The sequence below is a fragment of the Plasmodium knowlesi genome (genome assembly GCF_000006355.2).
Source record: "Plasmodium knowlesi strain H genome assembly, chromosome: 1".
Lineage (NCBI taxonomy): Eukaryota > Apicomplexa > Aconoidasida > Haemosporida > Plasmodiidae > Plasmodium > Plasmodium knowlesi.
This window is the reverse complement of record NC_011902.2, coordinates 750,447-767,241: the sequence shown is the minus strand read 5'-3', so window position 1 is coordinate 767,241 and position 16,795 is coordinate 750,447. Positions and strand designations below refer to the sequence as shown.

The 16,795-nt window shown below is 43.2% G+C and overlaps 4 protein-coding genes across 4 annotated transcripts; 2 read left to right on the top strand and 2 right to left on the bottom strand.

The window, feature by feature from the left end:
- Positions 1-3,000: 3,000 nt before the first annotated feature.
- PKNH_0116700 (1-cys peroxiredoxin) lies at positions 3,001-3,663 on the top strand (the record flags this gene model as incomplete). The annotated part of the gene is made up of 1 exon (XM_002257621.1): positions 3,001-3,663. One exon carries the CDS (start codon positions 3,001-3,003, stop codon positions 3,661-3,663), a length of 663 nt encoding a protein of 220 aa, XP_002257657.1.
- A 484-nt stretch (positions 3,664-4,147) lies between these two features.
- PKNH_0116600 (periodic tryptophan protein 2, putative) lies at positions 4,148-7,297 on the bottom strand (the record flags this gene model as incomplete). Its single annotated transcript, XM_002257620.1, has 1 exon — positions 4,148-7,297. One exon carries the CDS (start codon positions 7,295-7,297, stop codon positions 4,148-4,150), a length of 3,150 nt encoding a protein of 1,049 aa, XP_002257656.1.
- Positions 7,298-9,310: 2,013 nt separating this feature from the next.
- PKNH_0116500 (conserved Plasmodium protein, unknown function) lies at positions 9,311-12,243 on the top strand (the record flags this gene model as incomplete). Its single annotated transcript, XM_002257619.2, has 3 exons — positions 9,311-11,810; positions 11,956-12,013; positions 12,192-12,243. 3 exons carry the CDS (start codon positions 9,311-9,313, stop codon positions 12,241-12,243), a joined length of 2,610 nt encoding a protein of 869 aa, XP_002257655.2.
- Positions 12,244-12,696: 453 nt separating this feature from the next.
- On the bottom strand, positions 12,697-16,590 carry PKNH_0116400 (inositol 5-phosphatase, putative; the record flags this gene model as incomplete). The annotated part of the gene is made up of 1 exon (XM_002257618.1): positions 12,697-16,590. One exon carries the CDS (start codon positions 16,588-16,590, stop codon positions 12,697-12,699), a length of 3,894 nt encoding a protein of 1,297 aa, XP_002257654.1.
- Positions 16,591-16,795: the final 205 nt, after the last annotated feature.

Here is a 16,795-nt window from a genome sequence, read left to right as displayed (position 1 = left end):
AAAAAAAAAAAAAAAAAAAAGGGCGAGGCGGGATGGCGCATTTGGGTTGGAATAAGTTGAGGGAGGCAAAACCAGGAAGAAGAAAAAAAGAAAAGAAGTAACAAAGTCGGAAAGCTACCGCGGGAAATTAAAAACGAAATGAATTTTTCCCAGTGGACTGCAAAGATAAAAAAAAAAAAAAAAAAAAAAAAAAAAAAAAAGGCGTCGCAAAAATGTACCGTACAAAATACCTCCCCCAACACAGGGGAGTACTGTCCCTCCTCCTCTCATAATAGTATGTTCTCCTTGGTGGAAAAAATTCTAATCCATTCAGGTGAACCTCCATGTTACTACTATGATTTCCCCAGGGGTAAGCATCACATAAGCAGGCCCGGAGAACACATAATCGTGTAACATGGAAAATGTCTCACCCTTCTGTCCGGGCACAGTTGTTCAATAAAAAAAAGGAGAAACTACGCTGTGTTCTTTCGCGTCTTTACCATGGTTGTGGCGGAATGCCCAAATCGATGAGCACACACACCAGTATGTCTACGGAAAGGGACGCCATCCCCCCCAAAACTAACCAACTAACCAGTAGCCCATGTCAACGTCCAACACATCTCCTTCAAACATAAAACTTGAATAGTGAAAAATGGACAAGGCAAATGAATGTCACCCCCCCCCCTCCCCCGTTACATCTTCCGTAACTTAATTGATTTCACCCTCCTTGCCCCCTCAGAAACGTTTCTTTTTTTTGTTCTGTATTCCTTTACATAAAGGGCGGGCATTCCCAATGCGGATACACACAAGCAGGTACTCATTAATAGACACTCACGCACATATACCAATGCACAGGTAGACAACTCACCAACGTAAGGATTACAAAAAAAAAAAAAAAAAAAAAAAATTGGCAAAGTTACTCACAGTGTTGATCATCGACTGATGGCAACTTTCGGGCATAGCAGAGATCTGTATGAGTCTCCCCAGTTCGCAATCAAACGAAGAACTACCCCCTCTTCCAGAGGGGATAGTAGCCCTCAAAAAAAAACAAAAAAAAAAAAAAAAAAAAAAAAAAAAAAAAAAAAATGGACATCCAAAAGAGTTCTCTCCCGAAAGGATACAAAATTAACGGCAATGAGAAAGGTGCACATATAAATGTCACGCCGATGAGTGCACTTACTGGGGCCACAAACAGGTGATCCCAACCCCCCCTCCTTTAACCCACTCCTGATATGGGGCCAAAGAGGATGTGCCGCTGGACCCCACTGGGAAGTAGGTTATACACACACATTTTCACAACCCATACACAAAAAAAAAATGAAATAAAATAAAATAAAACAAACATGCGGGGGTGAAATAGGATGAAGGAGGTGCTACCCGAGCGGAGGAGGAACAAATGAGAATACGTGCAATTTGTGAAGCGGGGCATTTTCTTGCGAATGATACATCAAGTGGAATGCAAAAAAAAAAAAAATAAAATAAAATAATAGATAAATAAAATAATAAAATAAATAAAATAGTAACATCGAAACAGTTTCTATTCAAAAAAATAAAATGCAACTCCCAAAAGGGGTGGATGGGTATCCCCTTCCCAAAAAAGAAACGTGCACACACAACAACACCTTTGGCTTAACTGACACAAAGAAGGCGAAAAAGTATTCTTCCCCCTTTTCTGCTCAAATGTGTTGTGCCGTGTGTTACTCAATCATTTTCTTGTGATGCGCCATCAAGCGAGGTAACCACAACAACGCGTTAAGTCAACAGTGACAGATGTGCAAAAAGCGACCTTTTGTGAAAAAAAAAAAAAAAAAAAAAAAAAGAAAAAGGAAAAACTGAACCACATGGTGTAACGCTGAAATGAATTTTTTTTTTTTTTTTTTTTTTTTTTCACAAAAGGTCGTCGGACCTGGTGAATTCCACATCGGTGCACACGTGGAATGCCACTTTTGAGAGCTTAAAACGGAGGGTGCAGGGGGATCCGTTCAATCCAGTCTGTTCACAATACCTGCAAGGGGATTATTTCACAGAAAGTGGCCAGTTCTCAAGCAACGAAAAAAAACCTCCCTACCATTGTGTATAAATCACACAAGTGCTCATAAAAGATTCGCACTAAGTGGTTTCACATCTGTTCCTCCTCCTGCAGAAGTGGACTTTCCGTATTCCCTTATTAGAAAAATCTTTACCACTTGGTCGATTGCCCCCCTTTTTGCACTTTCTGTTTGACGTCGCACATGTATCATCTGCCTCTTTCTTCATACCAGAGGCACCTCTCCTCTTCCCCCTAAGGTGCAATTACACAAAAAAAAAATATATATATATATAAATTGCACCAAAATGAAGTTAATGCCTAAGTACTTAACATTAGGCAACTCCATTCATCTTGCCTACCGCGCTGCATCCCCTCAATCTACCCGCGAACCGTTCACACTCTGTGCATAAAACTGCCAAAACACCTAAATCCCATTTACTGCCTTCCACCACGTGATGTTCTTAACTCATCCGCTCTGCTTATTGTCCCTTTTTTTTTTTTTTCAATTCATTTTGTTCTTGATTGAGGGAAAGGCAAATATTTTATTTTAATTTATTTTATTATATTTATTTATTTATTTTTTTTTTTTTTGCATAGATACATAGCATCCAGTTCTTATCTCCTCTTGTTCATTATACAAAGGTATTTTTCCGTGCCAGTGCTCGACAATCACGCGCCAACTGCACAGCGACAACGACTCTGATAAGGTAACAACTGTGATAAGGGTAACAACTGTAATAACGATAGCAGAGAGCTAACCGCTTGGTTATCTCTTCCATCTCGTCGAGGACCCCGCTTGTACACTCAGGCAAAGGTGACCTAACGCACATTGGGCACTTTCTATCCACGCGGCTTCACCGATTCACCGTTTGACAGCTTCACCGATTCACCTTTTGACAGCTTCACCGATTCACCCTTTGACAGCTTCACCGATTCACCGTTTGGCAGCTTCACCGATTCACCTTTTGACAGCTTCACCACTTCACTGCATCATGGCGTACCACCTGGGATCCCCCTTCCCCAATTTCACCGCCACAGCGTCAAACGTGGAAGGCCCCTTCGACCTGTATGAGTATGTGGGGAACATGTGGTGCATCCTTTTCAGCCACCCACATGACTTCACCCCCGTGTGTACAACGGAACTGGCACAATTCGGGAGCATGTACGACGAGTTCCTAAAGTTGAATTGCAAATTAGTTGGGTTCAGCTGCAATTCAAAGGAATCCCACGAAAAGTGGATTGAAGACATTAAGCATTATGGGAAGTTGACTCAGTGGAAGATCCCCATTGTCTGTGATGAATCTAGGGAGCTAGCCAACAAATTAAAAATTATGGACGAAAAGGAAAAAGATATCAAAGGGTTACCACTCACATGCAGATGCGTCTTCTTTATTTCTCCAGAGAAAATTGTAAAGGCAACAGTATTATATCCGGCAACCACTGGACGAAATGCAAACGAAATTTTACGTGTCCTTAAATCTCTCCAGTTGACAAATGAACAACCCGTGGCAACCCCCGTGAACTGGAACGTGGGCGACAAGTGCTGCGTCCTCCCCACCGTGGCTGAAGCAGATTTACCTGCTCTATTCCCCAAGGGGGTGCAGAAGATACAACTGCCATCGGAGAAGCCCTACCTCAGGTTTACATCCCTTTGAGGAGTGACGGTGTTCACTCCACTCTGCTGCATTTTAGTGTGTGAACACACCAACTTAGTCCAATGTATTTTTTAACCGTGCCCTTTGGCAACCACAAATACACAAATACACAAATACATACACACACACACACCTTTGTAAGTCCCACAAACTTCTTAAAAAGAAATTGTTAAGCGATACGCACACACCTGCCGTATGTGAAGTTTATTCCCCATCGGAAGGGGGAAAAAAAATTATTACTTGTTCAGAAAAAAAAAAAAAAAAAATATTACTTGTTCAGATAAAAATTACCCCTTTTTAGCTAGTTCTTAGCCATTTTAAAGCTAGTTGGAAAAAAAAAAAAAAAAAAAAAAAATAGAGTTCCCCCCTTCTTCAGGGGGAGATGTCAAACGGGAAAAAAAAAAAATATATGTTAGAGAAAATTGTCATGCTACAAATTCAAATATGAAACGTCTTTTCACCCATGTTGGGTACACGTGAAAAACTACATCCCCTGCGAGCAGAGGTAACGCAACACATGGGTATTATCCCCATAGAGGTGCTGCAGCCCGTTGTACACCGTGAATAGCTGTTTCAGTATGAGGAGCAACGCGTTCCTATAATCTTCAGCCGCGTGGGGAGACGCTACCCTAGCCCCACCACCCCGGGAAGCCTGACCCCCCAAATCTGAATTCACGAAAATGCTAAAGTGACTCGTAAAAATGGCATTCAAATAACACAGATGCAGGTGGATATGCTTCATCGTATCGTTAAGGAGCAACACCTTGATAAAATTAATAAGTAAAAAGACAAAGGGCTTGGTTAGAATTTTCACACACAGGGGAACCACGTGGTAGGGGGTCTTCTCATACACCTCTACCATGTGTTCGTAACTATTTAGAGCCAGACATAGGAGGAATGCCTTCACGTATTCATTCCTGCTCACGGCTATTTTCAAATTACGTACATTCACATGTTCTGTTAAATATTGCGGTTCATACAGTAGGGGAGCCACAAGTCCACGGTAGGAAACGCTTCCCACCGAAGTTATGTTCTTCCTATCCTCGCTTTTTGAGCACCACCTGACCGGAACGACGTACTGAAATTGGTGGTCTTTCGTAAATACATACAAACCTACGCTAGAAGCAACGGCTACGTGTCTGTCGTCACCGGAGATGCTCAACCGATTCAACATAAGTTTATGCTTCTTAAACTTGTTAACCATCCAGTGTTCCTCCATACTTCCAGGAAGCATATTATTTTTTTTTTTCCTATTAATAACCCTGTACTTGTCGGTGTAGATATCTCCCTCTTCATCACTGAGGTCGAACTCACAAATGTTCGTACCGTTGGCAGTTAGGTACCTCCTTGAGATTTCCCTCCTAATTCCATCCACGCAAAAGTTTGTAGTCAGATCAATTATTTTCATCAGAACATACAAGTTCGTATCGTAGATGTAAAGAGACACGCTACAATTTGCGCACCCAATTATGTAGTTCCCGTTTTGTATGTAATCCACTGCAGTAAAGTAGCAATTCTGGTTCACTACTGAGTTGATTCCTTCATCTTCCAATTCATCCTCATACATAGTGTCATCCTCTTTTCCATTTCCTCCATGATTCCCATTCATTATTTTCTTCCGCTTGTTCATCCTCGGAATGGATGAATATTGTTGTCCAATGAATCGTCCCCTCTTAATGTCCCTGGCTCCTTCCACCGTGCCAATAATTTCTTGAGAATTCACATCCCAGAAGAGGATCTTACAACTCATGGTGCAAATAGCTAGTATGTCATTTCCTCTGGGGTCAAAACACATGTAGGAAACATCATGTGAATTTACCATCTCTTCGAACTTGCTTCCTTTGTTCCTTCTTGCGTATAGATCCCACAGTAGTACCTTCTTGCTCCACGAACAACTAGCTATTATGCCTTCATTTTTGAGGCTCGTGCTGAAACAAACTTTAATAATTGGCGAATTGTGTCCGTACAACTTGTCGATACATTTAGCCGTTTGCACGTTCCAAATGTATACGACGTACTCTGTGCCTCTACCCCCCGCAGCCACAATATTCCCACTTAGATTCACGCTCACACATAGGAACTGGACCCGCAGTTCCGGGGGAGCAACACTGCCACTTGTGATATCCTCGTCTAGTCCACACGCCGTGTACACCTTAAAGTTCCGATACCTCAACAAGTCGAACGCACGAACTGTACCATCCAGTGAGCAGGATACAAACGCATTCCCCTGGGGGAGAAAACACACATCGGTTACTGCATCTGTGTGAACAGAAAAGGTAACAAAGTTCATATAACTAACGTAATCATACAAACGAACACTACCGTCTTCATTACCCGTGACGATAACAAATTTACTTGTAAAATTTTCACTCTCATGATAGGCATTTGCCGTTTCTACAACGTGACTCCCTATCTTCAGGTGACTAATGATGGGTGAGAATTTCACACACATGACATTCCTGCTAGTGGTACTTTGTTTCAGAATATAACTTTCGCTCTTCCACTCCCAAACAATGATGGTGCCATTGTTCGCCTCCGCAAGGGCTATCCATTGCCCATCGCTACTAATGGTAATGTCGTCTATCGTACATGCGTTTATGCTTATCGTGTATAGGGATGTCATGTCAGGCGCACTGTAAATTCCGAACCGCCCACTTGAGTAGGCAATAACCAGCAGACAGTGCTCTCTATTGAAACATACGCTCGTTACCTCCTCACCCTTCTCCTGGTTGCAGAAGTATACCTTCTTCTGTCGCCACCTCCTCGTGAATGCCTTGGTGGGGCCCGACAATGCGGACAATGCGGACAATGCGGACAATGGCTCTTCAGACGCTTCTTCTGTCACGTCGCCGATCGTTTCGCCGACCTTTTCGACGACCTTTTCGACGACCTTTTCGCCGATCGTTTCGCCGAGCTCTTCACCCTCGTACGACCAGACCAAAATCAGGCCAGACTTGTTCACACTGAAGATGAAATCCCCCCCCTTGGAAAAGAAAGCCGCCACGATAATGCTCTTGTTACCGCCCAAAACGGTGGGCCGCACCTTCCGCTTCTTCTCCACAGTATGGATCCGAATGGTTAGGTCATATGAGCATGTTAAGAAGAAGCGGTCATCCTCCGACACATCAATCCACGTTATATTCATCGAGTGGTAGCAAATGTCGTTGTATTTAACCAACCTGTAGTTATTCTTCCTGTTCGGGCTTTTCCATATAACGACTCTCCTCCCGATGCCAAGTAGGAAGTACTCCCCTCTGTGTGTAAACAATGCGCAATTTACCGAATCCTGCTCTTCCTGAGGAGAAAACATATTCTCGTAATTAAAAGAAGTTACAATCCCTGTCTTCGATTTGAAAAGTATCCGAGACATTATCTGATCCTTTAACAGGTTTAATATGCACCCGTACTCAAACTTATCTATCGTTATCGCTATTTCCATGTTCGGATGAATTATTACATGCCTCAAATCATTTTTGCTTTCTGACCGTAGCGTGTTGCATTTATTGTTGTTCAGATCGTAGACGTTGATTCGGTTGTTCACTGGCACGAAGAGAGAGTTGCCATCTCCGCTAAAGCGGATTTTCCCCCCGGTGTACACGCACCCGCATATGTTGCTCAGGGTATAATTCAGCATGGTGACTTTACGGGTTCGATTCACAGTGTTGCCAGAGTATACTCCAATGGGCAGCGCCCTCACACGCCCCACACCAATTCAAATGAGAGAACTTAGAGCCTCCTACCCTGCTGAAATGAAAAAGATAATGTCACGCTTGGGGTGGGGTCCAACTCGCGTCTCCAAACATATGCATACATGAATGTACGTATGTATGTTTATACGTATTCAGCATACTCATGCGCAAAAAAAAAAAAAAAATAAAATAAAATAAATTCACCTCGCGCATTTGTCTGCTCGGTTCAGTTGGGCCCTTCTTCACCTTCACAACTGGGCACTTTTCACATGTAACACTTTTACTCGCATTAGGGACACGAGCTAAACGCATAACTACGCGGTACATGCCTGGGCCTGCAATTCCAACGAGGCAAGACCCCATGGAAATCGTTTTTCCCTCAAGCAGAAACTAAACTACGATGAACTCTGAATGGCGCTAAATCTATGGACACTGTCGAACTGTTCTTTCGAAAAAAAAAAAAAAAAAAAAAAAAAAAAAAGGACATGATGCGCTTCTTTCTTAGCTTGTTGCTCGTACAAACCAGAGCGCATAAATCCCAACTCTCCACGTAAGAACAAACAAACAACTGCGCGTTAACGCTCGAAAAAATTGAAGAACTTCTATATTTCCCCTTCTACAAAGAAGCATCAAAGTTTCGTTCTTGCATGGCTCAAATGGGACGAGGTTGCGCCGCGTTGTCGTCAGGAGTGGGAAGAAACTCGCGTTTGTTGAGAAATGCGTTGCCGTTACATTGTTGATACGTTCCCCATGCTTTGCAGATTTTTTTTTTTTTTTTTTTTTTTTTTTTTTTCCCGCGCCGACCGAGTGATGACCCCGAAATTTCCCCCACCAATGTTATTACTCCAGTACGGAAAAAAAAAAAAAAAAAAAAAAAAAATACGCCATCCCGCAAAGCACGAGAAGGGTTCATTGGGCGTTGCTTTTTACGCTTCCTTTTCCATGCTATATCTTCCGACCCTCTTTTGCCTTTTTCATTTTCCTCTTTTTTCACATTCCGCCAAAGAAGAGGAAAACCCCGTCACGCGAGGCAACGTTTTGCATATATAGGTGTCCCAACCTCCTCCCAATAATTTTTGCATGCCCAACCTTAACTTTAACTGACTCCCTGAAAAGGAGAGGCGACATCCCTTTTTCCGACTTGGCCAGTGACACATGAGAAATCGTCATTCCCAACGGTCACTTCAGCACTTGTGATACCGAAGTAGTCGCTCCATTTTCATTTCATTATTTTTTGTTTTTTTTCCTCTCCCCCCCTTTCATGGAATGTTGTTATCGTCATATTTGCCACATCGTGCCTGACACATGTGCAGGACGCTTATCTGTACCAACAACTGAGTCGTAGCATTCAGAGCAACAACAAGTACTAGCATTAGTCATCGTAACAAACAGACACTGAATAGGGCGATCCGTTTTTTCCCCCCCTTGGCGCAAATTAAGACCTAGGCGGTAGGCACACATCGTCTTCTCACCTTCGCCAACCTCCGCTAAACCGAAAAGTGATCAGCAAAAGGAAAAAAAAAAAAAAAAAAAAAAAAAAAAAAAAGCGCTATACATAGAAGATTACGTCCATTTTTGCCTGAACAGGTAGCCAAAACGAAAACAAAATACCTGACCTAATTCGGAAAAAAAAAATAAAATAAAATAATAAAATAAATAAAATAATAATAAAATAAATAAAAAGAATAAAACAGCCAAATTGCAATTTCTTCTAGTGAGAGGGACGCACAACGGAAACGGCGGAACAACAGGGGGAAAGCGCCCCGCTCGTATGACGAAGAACGCGCCACATAAAAAAAAAAAAAAAAAAAAAAGACAAAACGACTAAACGACGAAACGACGAAACGACGAAACGACGAAACGACGAAAAACCCATCTGACATAGGAATAAATACAACGAACTCACACCAAGACGATCGATTGCATACCATACTCAAAATCCCAGAAGTTGTAAAAACATGAGAATTATAGAGCCCGGCAACTGCAATGTAAGTACCATAAATCATTTGCCAAACGGCAGAACTGCTCGAGAGCCAGTGAAAGAGGAGGGATCACCCTATAGGAAATCCGAACAACACTTTGCGAACAAGAAATATTACCATGTAAAGGCAAGTCGTGCACGAAGCGGGGGAGAAAGCCCCCCCCATGTAACTCCCCCCAAACAAAATACCCACAGCGATGATAAAAATGAGAAAGATAACAAGGGATCAGGCTCACCCAAAGGAGAGTCAGAATTATCAGAGAGAAGCACAACGCTCAACTCGATACCAACGATGAACATATGGGAAAAGTACAACATGGATGAATTCCCCCGAGGCAGGCACTTAAAGGGTGAGGACCCAAACTGGAGACTACAAAAGAATTGCCAAGACGCAAAGGATAATTCAAATATCAATGAGGAGAAAAGGAAAAATATTTCCTTTCCAGAAGGGGGTAGAAGCAAACGTATAGACAAGATACCAGGGGATGTGTCAAACGGCGTGGCCCATTTGAAAAAAATATACAGGCTAACAGAAGGGGGTAGCTCTCCACAGCATTTCAAACACAATTCCGAAATGGAAGAGGACAGTTCTATAAGGGTTCTCTCCAGTGAAAACTCAAGTGATCCATACGATAAGAAAAAAACAACCAATTGTTTCTCTGGTGCATATAAGATAAGTACCCAGGAGACACCCCCCATGAGGGAGGTAATAATTGAAAATACAACAAGGGGGAACCCGTTTGATCCTCCTAGCGCTGGAGGTAATATAGAGAAGACCCCCACCTGTTGGCAGAATGGAGCGCGGAAAATCGCTACAAGTACTTTTAATGTTGAAGCCGCAGCAAGGGGGGAGAGAAACGAAGGGGGGAGGAAAGCGATGGAGGGAGATACCAAGAGGAGTCACACCGTTACTGAAAAATGCCAATTGAAAGAGCGCCATTTAAAGAGGGACATCCCAAGTGATGGTACTAACAATGGAGATGGCGAGGAAGATAATGACAGACCCGCATCCACCCCCATAGGTGCACCCACCCCCCCAAACGAAATTGAACAATTAAAAGAAGAAATAAAAAAGGAAGTTTACAACAGATTAACCATCGCACTAGACATTAACATGAATTTAAACGAGAAAGAAAAGTACTATGATCTTTTTAAAAAAAAAAAAAAATTTCAAACATATATTATGAAGAGCTGCAAGTTTGTGATAATTCTTGGAAAGCACCTGAATCTGTCGTTCAGCACCATTTCCATGGCCCTGTATTATCTGCATAAATATTACGAGAAAGTTCTGAAGAGGAAGAAGAATGCGTTGCCCTACTTGATTGGTGGTGCTTGTATATTCCTCGCATGGAAAATGAGAGAGGACATGGAAAATATGCGTAGGTCTAAAAAGCTCTACGACATTCCGAAGATGATTTTTAAGTTACTTAATTATTTTGACAAGAAAAAAAAAATTAAAAAAAAAATGAGGGAGCTACAAGTTGACATGATCCTCAGTGGGTGTGCTTACCGCAAGTGTGAAGGCCTTTCGGATGAACACACTTTCGTTTCAACGGGGGGAAGCGCAGAAAAGGTGGTAAATGAAGAAGGTGCAAATGGATGGAGTCGCGGACAAGAAACCCTTCCTCCTAGAGAGGTATCCCAAAAAGTGTCTCCCCCTCGCAGTGGAAAAAAAAAGAGAAAGCTTTCCCCCAAGGACGACGTGAAGAAGCAGCCCTCTGAAAAACCAACCGAAGGGACCAATCTACACGTAGACCTGACCCCAATAAAGCACATAATCAATACGGGCTATGTGTCTGACGTGAATAACATAAACCATGTTAGTGATTTTTTCAATTCGTATCTTTCAGAGTGTAATAGCAGGGACGTGTCCGAGTATGAGGTCGCGGAGGGGGCGTGCAGCGATCATGACGGTAAAAGGGACGGTCAAAAGGAAGGTAGCCAGGACGGTAAAAGGGACGGTAAAAGGGACGGTAAAAGGGACGGTCAAAAGGACGGTCAAAAGGAAGGTAGCCACGACGACCCATGTGGCGACCGGGAGGAGACCCCCCCCCAAACATATCTGAAGCACTTCCAACAGCTGTGCAAAAGGGAGAAGCGAAAAATACACATATCGGCCTCCAAGTGGGTTCTAAAAAACTGCGGACAGAAACTACAACTAATGCAGAAGGTAATCATTTACTACGAAGGGGAGATTCTCAAAAGTATCAACTACTTTCTAAAGCCAGACAAATTTTCCTTCGATCTGTTACCATCCTTCATTGGAAGCTTCGTTGATATCATGAAAGACTATGTGATGGAGGACGAGGTAGTCACCCTGCAAAAAATCGCCTCCCTCAGTTTCCTCGATTATTACAAAACCCCACTTTGCTTGATCTTCACTTCGAAGGAGATAATGGTGGCTTCCATCCTGCGCGCATATATTTCCTTCAAGTGGATTTGTGGCCAGTTGGACCTGCAGACCATGTCTCTCTACGGTGAGTAGCTCCAGTGGTCCTATTGGGAAGATGTTCACAAACTCAGTCATCCATTTAACGCATAAAATGAATGTACCTCTTTAACTTCCGTCGCACTGCTACACTTCCCCCCCTCCCCCTCATTTTATATCCCCACCTCCTGCAGATTTTGAAAAGAAGGCGACCCGCTTCATTCGGCACGTCAGTTCGAAGAACCCCATCAGGTGAGTTCCTGCCCGCTGAAGGAAAAGCTCCCATCACGGTGCTCACACTTTTCACCTTCTCCTAGGTAGACCTTTTCCTGCTACCATGCGAATGCCTACAACTGACCATTGTGTACCACTTCACTTTTCTCACATAATGATACTTTTCCTTTTTCCTTTCTCCCCTCCCCTGCGATAGCATAACCCGAGTGAAGATGGCATTACGGGAAATCAGGCTATTCACCGAGTGACGTGATCTATGTAATCAAAGGAAGGAGAAATGTGTTGCGAATGAACGAACACATGGTTTGGAATAAGCTGCCCCAAAGGAAAGACACAAGGAAGGATAAGGAGAAAGACACAGATAGGGATAAGGAGAAAGACACAGATAAGGATAAGGAGAAAGACACAGATAAGGATAAGGAGAAAGACACAGATAAGGATAAGGAGAAAGACACAGATAAGGATAAGGAGAAAGACACAGATAAGGATAAGGAGAAAGACACAGATAAGGATAAGGAGAAAGACACAGATAAGGATAAGGAGAAAGACACAGATAAGGATAAGGAGAAAGACACAGATAAGGATAAGGAGAAAGACACAGATAAGGATAAGGAGAAAGACACAGATAAGGATAAGGAGAAAGACACAGATAAGGATAAGGAGAAAGACACAGATAAGGATAAGAAATAATGTCCATATCCCTAAGGGAGGAAAATTTCACGCGACATTGGGTTGCAGTACTGCACGTAGTCAACCTGGCCCTCCAGTCTATGGCGCAACACGTTGAAGTTAGGCACCGTTTGTCGTGAGGTCCATGTAGTGAATGGGTTTTTCTTCGCGTCGAACTTTTTCAACTTCAAAGATCTTTCCACCAAGCAGTGGTAACTCTGATTCGCCATTTGGGAATTCCCTAAATCAATTTGGTGATGAAAAAATTTATTTACTTGCATGTCTCGTCTGCGCAAATCTATCATTTCCTTGAAATAGGTTTTTGTAAAATGCTTCAAGGAGAGGTACTCCCTGGAAAGATGAACATGGTGTTTTCTCACTTCGTTTTTTATTTTCTGATCAACTTGCCAAATTTTTTTTTTTTTTTTTTTTAAATTGTATTCACATGTGTCGTACTCATCTAGGAGGAACCTCTGTTCCGATTTCTTCACCTTGCTCTTTTCGTCACTGCAACTTGGCGCGCTGGGACTTTGGATGTTCTGCGCTTTGAGTTCTTTATACTGGCCACTTCTGTAAACGTAGTGCATGTACAGGTCGGAGAGAAACTCTTGGAGGGTGCGCGCTTCCGTCGCTTTCCTGAGCAATAGCTGCATGTTGTGCGGGGGCCCAGTTCTTGTCGACCCAGTCGATGTCGGCCCGGTCGATGTCAGCCCGGTCGGTGTCAACCCGGTCGGTGTAGACAACCCCATCGCCACACGCAACGCTTCCACAACTACCCTCCTCACGACGGACATGGAGTCGGACCTGTCTTCGTTCTCCTGCATGGCACCCCCCCCATGGTAGCTACTGTATATAAAAAAAAAAAATTTAACCATATTAGCATTGAAATGTATAGAGCAGTACCCCCGAGGCGCTTTGCTCATCTGCTCTTCCAACTGTTCCATCTGTTCGGTCTGCTCCATCTGCTTGCTCCCCTTTGTCGGTCCCTCCCGGCACCTCCTTTTCGACCTCTCATACGCTCTCGTGTAATAAGCACAGGCGCCCTTGTCTTTGACCACTCTGTTCTTCATTTGCTCAATTAGCTTTTTCTTGAAGATGGGCTTGCAGCATGTCTTCCTCTGGTCGTATACAACGGCAGAGTCATTCAAATGGGTAATATAGGAACGTTTAAAAATGTTCGTCACTACGCCATTCTTACATGAGTGTTTTGCCTTTAAAGAAGTACGATTTCTAATTATCCCTCTTCTTCCAACAAGGGAGCGCCCACTCATTAGCATATACTGATAGGGAGCGTTGTTCACGGTGGAGTAATTCAGGTAGGGTTCCAAGGAGAAGGACACCTTTTTGTAACTACCATACTGGTGGATGATCTGGCGCACGTCCTTCTCGAATGTGTAGGGGTTAACCAGGGGGGGCGCGCCTCTATACACGGTATGGTTGCCCCTATCATTGGTGTGGTTGCCCCCCCCCAATGCCGCGCACAACGCATTCACATGACTCATGTACACCATGCGTACGCTGTACCTCTTGCAGAAGCAGTAGTACAGAAGAAAAAAAAAGTCGAAAAAAATTTTAACATAATTAAGGTAATTATATGTTGCAATAATTCGCCAAATGCGGAACCTAAAGATGTTTTTGTTCTTGAAGTAGAAATAAAAGTTGTGTTTGTATGCGTCGTAGAATTTGTAGATGTGTGATATTAGGTTCAGGAACCGCTCGAATGGGGACAGCACGTCTGCTACCGCATTTTTGAAAAGCTTGTCATGGCAGCTCGCTCCTCCGGAACTCTTCAGCATCAGAGCCGCCGCAGTGGAGGACTCGCAGGTGTTTTCTCCACTTTTTCCCAAGTCTGTAGCTCCTCTGACGGCTAGCTCCACCACCTGTGCGAAGCGCCCCTCCCAATCATTCGCGTTGTACAAATTTTTGAAAACGTTCGTGTTGCTGAAACAACGGTAGAACTTGAGGTTGCGCAACATGTTCGGAACGACTTTGTCTTTCCCTCTCTGTGGACGCCGCGTCGTAGTTCGTTTGTCACGTAGATTCGTCGTTCGATTAGCATTCCGCTTAATGATTCCGTTAATGATTCCGTTAATGGTCCCGTTCATGGTCCCGTTAATGGTCCCGTTCATGGTCCCGTTCATGGTCCCGTTCATGGTCCCGTTAATGGTCCGTATAGCAGTTTGCTTATCCGTCGCATGTCCCCCCAGCAAGGACTCCACCTTCCCGCAGAAGCGCTCGAGGGGGAGGACCCACCAGAAGGGGGATGCGCGCCCCGAAAACGGGGGTCGAAAGAAAGTGCGCCCGTGTACATACGTGTCGAGGTCGTGTGCATGGCGAATATCCTGCAACTTGTCATCTGCCACGCCCAAAAACAGATTAATAGACTTTTGTTTCTCCAAATCATTGAACGAGCTAATATAGTATCGCTTAATGGAGGTCAATAGCTCCTTGGATTGAACAAAAAAGTTGTTGCTTTGTCCAGGCGTGTACTTCTTGTGTGCAGTAGAACCGGCATACTGCTTAGCTATGGCATCGCCCAGTTCTTCATACATCTGAGATAGATATCCCACGTGATTAAGACATAGAGCCTTCTTTTTCACACGGCTAATTAGCTCCAAAAAATGTACCAACATATACATCTTCAGAAATAATTGAGCCGCGTTCGTTCTATCAAGACAGTCGACACAATTGAAGCGGAGGATACCTCTCTGTATGACTATCACCTCTCCATTTCGAAGGTAGAAGTAGCCGACATTGCGTTGCGAAAAATTGAACATTACTTTCAACCTTTGGAGAGTGTACTTGGTGCCTATTTTGTAGGCCTTCCTCAAGTCCAAGTGCTTGTAGATGATTCTAATATCAGGAGGCATGTCCCTGTTGATCACAGAAATACAAGCTTCGTATTCACTGGACAAGTTATTTTCATCGCTGTGTTTACTTTTGCTCAGCAAGTTAATAACGATAATGGGATATCCATATCTAGAGAGGAGATAACTCAAATGTCTTTTTGTGCAGGTAAAAAGAATATCGTTTTTAATGCACTTTATTTTTGGTCTCTTCAACAAATGGTAGTTAACACCTTGACTCCAAAACACAGGAACGGATCCTCTCAACTGTACATAAGAGAGGATAGATGTTTCGTAATCTCTTTGAAACAAAATAAGTTCTGTTTCCACCTGGTTTGCTGAGTACCCCTTAGCATTGATACCTCTCTTACGGTACCTAGTCCCAGCGTACTTGTTACACCTCCTACCGATGAAAGTTACATCTATCACTTTCCCTTCGCAACAGAATTTTGACTGAACAAAGAATCCACTAATAGTTGGCACACATATAAATACGTTCTGCCGAATGAATGACTTGCTGTGGTAACGATTCCACAGGTACTCATTTTTGTAGTTCCTACAGTGTATATTGCCCCCCTTAAGGAACTCCTTCTGTAAGTAATAATTCTCTTGTACAGAGAAAGGCAAATTGTATGTGTAAGAAAAATAAATATTCTTGTGATTAACACTGTTGTAGAATACTTGTACCAACTCATTTTCATCATTGAAATTTTCAAACACATCGTCTCTGAAGGGGATCAGAAGGACCGACTTAACGAGGTACACCTTGTGCTCATTGAATAGGATAGCTACTTTCTCCTTCTTCGTGATCACATACAAATAGGGGTAGCTTAAAAATCGAATGCATCCCATAACACCTTCACACTTGCATACATACTCTAGACCATTTTTCCACACGAAGTTCCGATAGGAGGTCTTTGTGTGCACCTGGAAATTCCGTTTCACCTCGACCTCCCTACTCCGGGCCACCTCCGTTATTTCGTACGCCTCCTCCTTCTTGTTCACCCCAACGATGAACAGGGAATCCCGGCTCCCGTACACCTTCACCTTCCTCAACGCCGCCAAACTCCCCGTCTGCATCTCGCCAACGGTCGGAACGTTCTTCCTGTGCGCCTCCTAAGCGTTTCTTCAGCATATTTATCTGCCTCTTTCACCCATTTTCGCCTTTTTGCGATTACCTTTTGGGCTTACCCCTTATTGCTTCTTTTTTTCTTCTTTTCTTTTCTTTTTTTTTTTTTTTTTTTTTTTTTTTTTCATTTCTTCCCTTTAATAATATTCTCTCTCC